Genomic DNA, 10039 nt, shown 5'->3' on the forward strand with positions numbered 1-10039 from the left:
CATCGATTATTGTCTGTTTCATCTCAGTATTTCATTACAATGAATTCGTAATCCACATGTTTCAATTCTCGAACAAAACAAATTTTCTGGCGCAATCTATACAGGATGGTTCCATAAGTTAAGATTGTCATGAGTTCGGAAAAGATTTTCTAAGTATTAGAAAAGGCTTCTCCGAAAACAGCCTCGGCTGATGTAACTGCCGAAAGGTTGGCCGAACTAGAGAAATGGTTGGACCATGATCTCAAGGCCAAATGTTACATGCAAAATTCGACAAGTATAAACAAGTTTGTCATTACTGCAAGAAACCCGGTCATTGAAAACGTAACTGCAAGGAATACCTCGAGCAGTTGAGAACTGCAAAGGGTATGTTTTACATTGAAATAAATGTTTTACTTAATACTACTTCTTGGGTATTGGATACCAGATATAGATCTCACATTTACAATGAGTTGCAAATGATGACAAGAAGTAATAAGCTAAGGATGGGTGAGACCCCGCTAAGGCTCGGGAATGGTTCTAGAGTCGAAGCCAAAGCTATAGGAGACATTTATTTAGTTTTGCAGAACAATTTTAAGTTATTTTTTAGAGATGTTTTATATGTTCCGGATTTGGTCAAAAACATTATATCTATTTCTATGCTTGATAGAGATGGTTTTTCTTGCAATTTTGTAAATGGGATTTGCAATATTTACAAGAATGAATATTTGATTGGAAATGGACAACTTGAAAACGATCTATATAGCTTAAAATTAAAAGACGTTCCAATTAATTATGTTGATAAACCGGTGACAACAATTAAAAGGAAAAACGATAGTCAAAACCCGGCAAACCTTTGGCATGCTAGGCTAGGTCATATTTCCTCAAGGAGGATGAACAAGCTAGTGGGAGAGGGAATGTTTGATATGTCTGATATTAACTCTCTACCTACTTGTGAGTCCTGCCTAAAGGAAAAAATGACTAAATCTCCTTTCAAAGGGAAACCTGAGCGTAGTCAAAATCTGTTGAATTTGATCCATACAGATGTTTGCGGTCCATTTAGGATTGGTACTAAATATGGCAACACCTACTTCATTACCTTTACTGATGATCATTCTAGGTATGGGTATTTATATTTAATGAAATATAAGTCTGAAGCATTTGAAAAGTTCAAAGAATTCAAGGCTAAAGTAGAAAACAAACTAGGTAAAAGTATTAAGGCACTTCGATCAGATCGAGGTGGAGAATACTTAAGTACCGAGTTTTTGGACTATCTAAAAGAGAATGGGATTCTCTCTCAGTGGACTCCTCCTATGACACCTCAGCTTAATGGTGTTTCGGAGCGTCGCAATCGAACTTTGTTGGACATGGTTTGATCCATGATGAGCTTCACTGAGCTCCCACCTTCGTTTTGGGGCTACGCGCTTGAAACGGCGGTATTGTTGTTAAACAACGTCCACACTAAAGCAGTAAATAAAACACCATACGAGTTATGGAATGACAAAGCTCCTAAGTATTCGTACTTGAGGATTTGGGGATGTCCTGCTTACGTGAAGCAGACAGTGGGAGATAAGTTGGATAGTCGATCCACCTTATGTTATTTTGTAGGGTATCCGAAGAATTCAATCGGATATTATTTCTATCATCCTAATGAAACAAAAGTGTTTGTTTCAAGGAATGCCACCTTCTTAGAGAAGGAGTTCTTATTGGATAAGAAAGACAAGATGATGGAACTCAAAGAGATTCGAGAAGAACCCGAGATACACAATAGTGATCCTACACCTCAAGAATCATCACAAGACACGCCTATTACTAGGAGATCCGAGAGGACTTCTAGGCCTCCTATTAGATATGGTCTTCTTCTTGAAGGGGATCAAAGTGAACCCGACATTGGATGTGATCCAAGAAACTTCAAGAAAGCAATTTCTGATGCGGATTCGAATTTATGGCTTGAAGCAATGCAATCGAAAATTGACTCGATGCATTCTAACCAAGTTTGGTCTTTAGTAGATCCTCCCGATGGAATTGTTCCAATTGGATGCAAATGGATCTACAAGAGAAAGCTTGGGCCTGATGGAAAGGTATTGACCTACAAGGCACGATTGGTGGCAAAAGGTTATACTCAAAGACAAGGAGTTGACTATGATGAAACCTTTTCACCAGTCGCAATGTTCAAGTCCATAAGAATCCTTATTGCCATAGCAGCATGGTATGACTATGAGATATGGCAAATGGATGTAAAGACTGCATTTCTTAATGGAAACATTAAGGAAGAGATCTATATGACGCAGCCTGAGGGATACACATCCATGGGAAGCGAGCATAAGGTATGCAAGCTTCAGAGATCAATCTATGGTCTCAAACAAGTATCAAGAAGTTGGAACCAGAAATTTGATGAAAAAATAAAGGATTTTGGTTTCATCAAGAACCCGGAGGAACCATGCGTGTACAAGAAAGTAGTTAAGAATGCAGTAACATTCTTAGTACTTTATGTTGATGACATCCTACTCATGGGGAATGATGTAGGGATGTTGCAGTCAACAAAGATATGGTTATCAGGTAGATTCTCGATGAAGGATTTAGGTGAGGCATCCTATATTCTAGGAATTCAGATCTATAGAGATAGATCTAAAAGAATGATAGGACTCACTCAATCAACCTACATCGACACCATATTGAAAATGTTTTCTATGGATGAGTCCAAGAGAGGACATCTACCTATGTGTCATGGAGTTTCTCTATCCAAGTCTATGTGTCCCAAGACTGACGAAGAGATAGAAAATATGACACACGTGCCATATGCGTCAGCCATAGGTAGTATCATGTATGGGATGATATCTACCAGACCGGATGTGGTCTATACTCTGAGCGTCACGAGCAGATACCAAGCCAATCCCGGTCAAATGCATTGGAAAGCCGTGAAGGATATTCTTAAGTACTTGCGAAGGACTAAGAATTTGTTCATGGTTTATGGAGGGAGAGAATTGAAGTTAGAAGGCTATACCGACTCTAGCTTCCAATGTGACGTGGATGACTCGAAATCAACCTCTGGATTTGTATTCGTGCTCAATGGCGGTGCTGTCTCTTGGAAGAGTTCCAAGCAGGACACCACAGCGGATTCCACCACTGAGGCAGAATACATTGCAGCATCAGCTGCTGCTAAAGAGGCGGTTTGGATAAGGAAATTCATCCAAGAGTTGGGTGTAATTCCTGAAGCTGTTGGTCCAGTCCCGGTGTACTGTGACAACACGGGTGTCGTTGCTCAGGCAAAGGATCCAAGGTCTCATCAGAAGTCCAAACACGTACTGAGGAAATACCACATCATCCGGGAGATCGTGGAAAGAGGAGACATCAGTGTCGAGAAAGTGGCCTCTACAGAAAATATCGCTGATCCACTTACTAAGCCCTTGCCAGGTCCATTGTTTGACAAACATCGCGAAGTAATGGGATTACGTAGTATGACTAGTTGGCTTTAGGGCAAGTGGGAGATTGAAAGAGTGGGTGCCCGGTTAGCCAACTTGTGGCTAAGGGCTTTTATGACTCTATGTAAAACAATCTTTTGTTTAATATAATTTACACTTTTATAATGACATTGACTTTATCTTTCTTCATATTGTTATATTATGATATACTATTGTTGTTTTGATAAAGACCTTGAATATACTATAGTGTATGTAAGATGTGGTAGCACATGGGGATGGCTATCATGAAACACATCTTATAGTCACTGTATATTCTAAATTGTTCCTAGTCAATTGAGTCGTCCGCAAATAAGGATAAGAATCGCTCGAGATTGAGACTAGCATTTGCGATTCCGAGTACCACGTTTCATTGGTATAGAACATAGAGATGTTCAAAGCATGCAAATGGATATTCATATGATGAATGATCGAACTACCCTATTCGGACTTTCCAAGTGGTTATCACTTATCGAGTGGATAAAGTCCGCGGTTTTGGTTGTACACCATTAGTCCTTATTACTTGAAACATCATTGAGACTCTATATGCTAGTACTGTACTTTGACTCGTTTACCGACTCTATTGGGGTCATCAGGTGTCGGGATTGGGTACAGTTACGACACATATAGGAGTCGATGCTTTGTTGTCAAGGATTCACCACATACTTGCGAGTGTGGATATCTTATGCGATCTGAGGAGATATTAGTGTGACGAATCTCTGTCCAGAGTACATGATTTGTTTTAGGTTAATGGGTTATCCTAGTAACACATGCGATGCCACTATTTGATCTCCAAGATGTAATGCATAGTTATCGAATCTCGAACGACTCTCGATATACCAATGGTTGTTGATTCGATCGGGATATATGGATGAAGGGACCGTACTGTACGCTAACCAAAATCTACTGGTTCTTGCAGGCACTATCAGTAATACCTAGGGAATCATGGGGCGTTGTTGCTAGGCGCTCTTACCATGATTCGATGGGTAAGTCGAAAATTGTTCTTCCGAGTCATAAGGAGTTGTGAGCCCACGGCTAGCTGTATTCCTAAACCATTGAGGGTTACACAAGTAATGGATTACTAAAACCCCGTAGAGATAGTTAAATTTAAAGAGTTAAATTTAATGAAAGAGAAGTTGGACTTCTTAACTAAAGGGAGTGGAATTTCCTAAAATGACATAGGGATGGACATATTTGGAAATCACTGAATTCGAATTCAGAAAAATTATCTTGACTCTAAAAGATGCAGAAATGGTTTCTGTGCACATTGGTGAAATCAGTTTATCAATCGGAGTCATGATGAATTTTATATTAATTTCTATAACAACAGGCTTGGCTTGTTGGGCTTAAGTTATGGATTGTGGGCTTTAAGGTGTTAGAGTCCTGATACAATTATAACTAGAAATTATCTATAAATAGAGCTGCAGTGTTCGAAAATTTGGTGTGATATTCAGTCTTGAATTTTCGAAAATCAGTCTAGATTATTCAAGAGGATTTTCGAAATCCTCTGTCCCTTTCGGAGAAAATTCGGCTTGTGATTTTTATGAAAAATTACAATCTGAATTAACAGATCATATCTGTTTATTCTCTACGCAAACTTCTGATTGATTTCTAGTGAGTCAATCAAAGGGTTTTGTTTTCTATTCGTGGACCTGATTGAAAAAACGTTCGTTCATCAGTTCCGGGGATATACAACAAGAGCTGATTAAATTCTGTTGGTGTCCATAATCTCGCTTCGAGATTTTAAGGTAAAATATTTAATTGTGATTATTTATTTTACTTACACAAATTTAATCGTAAAAGTTTTGATACCCAGATATGGAATCGTTCCATATTAATAAAATAAAATTTTTAAACTTTCGCTGCACCGGGTATCAATTCTAATTGATCTGAACACAGTTTTCCAACAAGTAATACTAATAGGCGGTATGAGCTTGACGACACCCATGTTTCCCATGTAATCATCGAGACGACAAAAACCCGGGCCGCCTGTGTCCTATTCTACAAGAGAATCTAATGTCATCGTATAGTGTTGTACATAAAACATCAAGCTGGTTGAGTGAACTGCCATTCTCCCTAAAAGATATCAACGTCTAGGTTCCATTATGCAGGAAGTTGATTTTCGAAGCTCCAAACATATTTGAGCATAACATATTGACACAAACCCTTCCTATGCAGTGGAAACCAGATAATATATGACTTTTTAGGCAGCCAACAATTTTCATTACACAGAGCATTTGTCATTCTCAAACTAGAAATTCCAGTCCTTCAAAAGTTCGTTCCAAGTGCTTTAAATGGCCATTCTCGAAAGAAGTTCTAGATCTCAGACATCTTGGTAGGACTTCAAAATTCAGAAAACTAAAGAATTATAGCCAATGACGAGAACAGCTGCTACAAGTTAATATCTTGACAAAACTGAAATACCATCAAAAATTATCAAGCACCGTGAATACTGAAGTGACAAGACAGAAAAGAAAAATATTAAAAAGAAAAAAAAAATTAAATTTTCATAATTCCTGAAATTCAGGATGAAGCTGAAATTATGCCAAACATCACCATCTCATCACGGTGTGGAGTGAACTGCTAAACATAAACCTATCCTTGAATCAAAATGAAAGAACAACAAAAAACTGTAGCTGAGGGCCATCTCGAAAAGCCATGCAAATGCAGATATCAGTATAACAACACAATTTCTTGAACACATCGTTTGCCTTGATGCAAATGCAAATTAGCTAGCCATCAAATTGGATTGCTGGCTACTTGTTTTGCTTTTGCGATTCCATATTGGAGTGGTCTCAATAAGTTTATGGGGCACAAGTCTTTTCTCTCGTTTAGAAAGCTTACGGAAATTGTGCACCTTCAACTTAGCTATCTTAGCTTCTTCCTCTGGGGTTATCTCCCTGAGTACTACTGTCAGTCTACACTCTGGTCTCACTTTTATTCCACATCTGCCTTTGGAATGATATGATACCCTTTTCTTGTAAAATCCTTTCCCAGTAAATGCCTCAGCTACAGAATATCAGAGACAAGAAGGAATTTAATAAAAGATAAAAGAGTAAATACAACAGAATTGTTTGCTTACCAACAAGAAGACGGTCAGCATCAAGACCATGATTGTGCGTTGCATTGGCACGAGCTGAATGTATAACCTGCACATGCATATTTCAGTCAAAAAGCATCCAGCTGGAAAATTGTCACCCTCGCACAAGAATATGCTCAAGGGTTTGAAACAAGCAGGAGACCTTTTGTGCAAATTTTTGTAGACTATCTACCTTAGCAAAATCTGAGATTAATGAAGGGCCACGATAGGTCACAAGAAACCAAAACACCCTTTAAAAGATTAACTTATTAGAATGTGTTTGGTGGCGGCAAAGATTGGGGAAGTAAAGAAACAAAAAAGAAATTTACCTCCCATTGGTATATTGGACAAAAAAAATCAGATTGTTTAAAGGTTTATAAAAGAAAAATGACCTGATAGACAGTTTTAGCAGCTCGCTTGACAGTAACTTGCAACTGCAACAACGCATCTTCAACAAGCATTCCACGGATGAATTCAGCAACCAAGTTTACCTTCTTGGGACTCTGAAATAAGGTAGTCTATCAAGAATTGGAACACTCTATACAAAAAAATGGGCCCTGAGAAATCAACATGATTTTTCAATGCATCGCAGAAGACAAATGCAAGAACAAAGGGTCACTGTTCCAATAGTTATTTAAAAGAAAAAAGAAAACAAAACCAAAACGAATAATCTGAAAATATCAGCCTCGGCTCCGGCCATTACAAAAAAGATGAACCCCTTCATCACAAAGTAATCCCATTGGCATTAGAGTCATCCACTTCAATATGTTTATTCCACCTTTTATTGCATGGATTGCAAGATTATTATTGTGTTCTGCCATTACTGGATTCCACATTTCATGAATATGATATAATCCGGATAAACAATCAACAGACAGCTACTTTGCAACTCTATCTCAAAAACACAAGAATGAAGATCAAACGAATGGGAAGCAATATAAAAGGATCATACTTGGTAAGCAACCTGCACAAGAATCGTAGCTTATAGCCACCAAGAGCTGACTCAGTTAATGAACGGAGATTGACGGTACAATAATGCATTTGGTACACTATGGTAAACATCTTCTTCACAGTGAGTTACTAGTTTTCAAAAACCCAAAAGATTTGGCTTTCTTCGATCATGCTCAGCAACTAGTGTGAACCAAAAAGATTAGGAGATTTACCTGTTTTATTCCCTTTAGCACTGCTTGAACTTTAGAAGTCTTGCAAATAGTCTTTTGAGTTTCGGTATTTCCAGTACTTGCAGGTAAAGCCGGTATTAACGGAGAAGATATAGGAATTGCATCAGATGTATCTGAGAGTAAGCTCCTCGTACTGGTGAATCCCTGAAACAACAAAAATGTACATTTCCCAAAATAGAAGTGTGATAAAGGACAAAGATGAAGCATGAGGAAATAGATAATTAATAGCATAAAAAATCCTTACTACCACACGTGAATATTATGAAACATTATAAAATCAACATGCTGCGTAAATGAAACAAAAATTTCATTCATCAGCAGAAAATTTGCTTATTTCCAACAAAAAATTACATGGCAGACACATTGGCAACTGATGCAAAGTCACAATCCTCACATACCTCGCATGTATTTTTAGTTGAATAATGTCTCACTGATTTTATTTATATCTCAACAATTTCTCAATACAGGATCCGAAAACTGTAGCCTATAATGTTCAAAACAATGCAAGTAACATAAATGCTTTTAGTAAAGATTGAAAAGCACTCGTGGATTTACCAATTTCTGGAGATATTGATGCATTGGACTTGAAATGGTAGGGAAGTATGAATTCCGCAGTCTTGATAAATAAGACACCTCAGCTGCAGAACGGTGCATCAAACACCAAGAAATTTTAATACACTTTAAACAAGAAACAGCTCAAGGATCAAGCAGAAGCATTTAGACCATTTCAGCATAAACCATAATATATCCGTTTAACAATGGAAGAAACATGTATCCTATCGCAATCAACAGAATCACTAGCTTCAAGCATTCAAATCAACCACCGGCTAAAATTCTTTCTTTTAAAAAAAACTTCAAATTTAAAAAGTTACCAGACACCCCAGAAGTCTTTGACTGATTAATAGCATTGAATGAGGCACTGTGACAGTAAAGATATCTCTTGGAAGCCTGGCGCACGAACGATTGCAAATTCCGGTGCCAACCCACCATGATTTCAGATGTTCAAGATCTTTCCAAGGAATATCAAATCATAAGAAGGGAGAATTAGGGATTATTTCAGAATGAATGATAACAAACACGCAGCAAGAACTCAAAACCAGTAATCTGAACCCTATGCTGAAAGAAAATGGCGAAATATACTGCGTCGTCAGATGACGTTTACCGTTTGGGTTAAAAAAAAATATTTATTTAATAAAAATATCACGATAATAAACTTACAAGTACTGTCAACTTGAGCTAGGTCCATCAGATCGGCTAATCTCACCGTATAATATAATTTGAGTAGGTTTCATTGAAATTTTTTCAATCCATTTAAAAACAGGCTTAGGTGGTCAACTTGTGCGGGTTAGTCTGAGGCGGGCTTGGGTTTGTCCGCGGACAAGGAAGAAAAATGATTTTTTGTATATTATGAATTGATGCTGATATATGTATTTTTTTTAATGAAAGTTTTGAATTTTTTATATTAATTATTTTATATAAAATGTACACATATGAAATCAATAATTAAATATTTTATTGATAGCTTTTATAAATATGTATTTATTTATGAAATTAAAGTTTTAATTAATTATAATGAATTTTTATTATTTTTATTTTTTGTGAGACAACCAGCGAATCGGTCACCTACCCCGCAATTCATTTTAGGTTGAGTTAAGGATTTTCAGTCCGTTGGGATGCCGCCCTTCTGACAACTCTAAGAACTCCTATGAAACAGATATTCCATTTGACTTTATTAAATTAAAAATATTAAATTTTATGTTTAAAATATTATTTTTCATTATAGAAATATATCGAATCGAACTTTCTTACGGATATAAATCGTGAAACCTAATAAATTTATATATCATTTATACGATCATAATTTTAAAAATATTTCTTTATTTATAATTTTGAAATTTTTTAATTGATGATATTAACTTATTATTAAAAGTTCATTTTTAAGTTTTTGTAAAAACTAGATTTTTCACATAAATTTACGTGCATGTTTGCATCACGTATCAATGAACTATAATAATAATATAAAAAATGAATAATCCCATAGAACGTTGCCCTCACGAGTCCATCAACGTGGTGGACTAGAAGCCCAAAATACAATTTCTATTTATGGGGGGAAACATAATGGGAAAGGTAGCATCGATGCTACCCTTCAAGCATAAATTTCGGCTGCAAAAAATATGGGTTATTGGATTACGACTTGAAAAAGATAGGATTGAACAAATCGTAGGGAAGATTAATTGGTTACGATATTCATCCAACACATTTCTTTTCGTTAATAGCATTTGTAAGGTCTTTTTTTCTCGTCGTAACACGATTGGTTTTGGAAATTTGTTTCATAAAGATATTGA

The 10039-nt window shown here is 36.7% G+C and overlaps 1 protein-coding gene across 1 annotated transcript; it reads right to left on the reverse strand.

The window, feature by feature from the left end:
- Positions 1-5899: 5899 nt before the first annotated feature.
- Positions 5900-8835, reverse strand: LOC140892146 (uncharacterized). Its single transcript, XM_073300910.1, has 6 exons — positions 8567-8835; positions 8250-8332; positions 7677-7838; positions 6906-7016; positions 6517-6583; positions 5900-6443 (listed from the first exon to the last, which is right to left on the reverse strand). Exons 1-6 carry the CDS (start codon positions 8682-8684, stop codon positions 6163-6165), a joined length of 822 nt encoding a protein of 273 aa, XP_073157011.1. The 5' UTR covers positions 8685-8835; the 3' UTR covers positions 5900-6162.
- Between the last annotated feature and the right edge of the window lie 1204 nt (positions 8836-10039).

The sequence above is a fragment of the Henckelia pumila genome, chromosome 3, assembly GCF_033568475.1.
Source record: "Henckelia pumila isolate YLH828 chromosome 3, ASM3356847v2, whole genome shotgun sequence".
NCBI classification, from domain to species: Eukaryota; Viridiplantae; Streptophyta; class Magnoliopsida; order Lamiales; family Gesneriaceae; genus Henckelia; species Henckelia pumila.

Bases quoted from the DNA above. Each gene is read 5' to 3' on its own strand.
- LOC140892146 (XM_073300910.1), bottom strand. From the start codon at position 8,684: ATGGTGGGTTGGCACCGGAATTTGCAATCGTTCGTGCGCCAGGCTTCC. The intron at 8,333-8,566 runs GTAACTTTTTAA...ACCGTTCTGCAG, and splicing joins AAAGACTTCTGGGGTGTCTG to CTGAGGTGTCTTATTTATCA. The intron at 7,017-7,676 runs GTAAATCTCCTA...ACCTTATTTCAG, and splicing joins TGCTAAAGGGAATAAAACAG to AGTCCCAAGAAGGTAAACTT.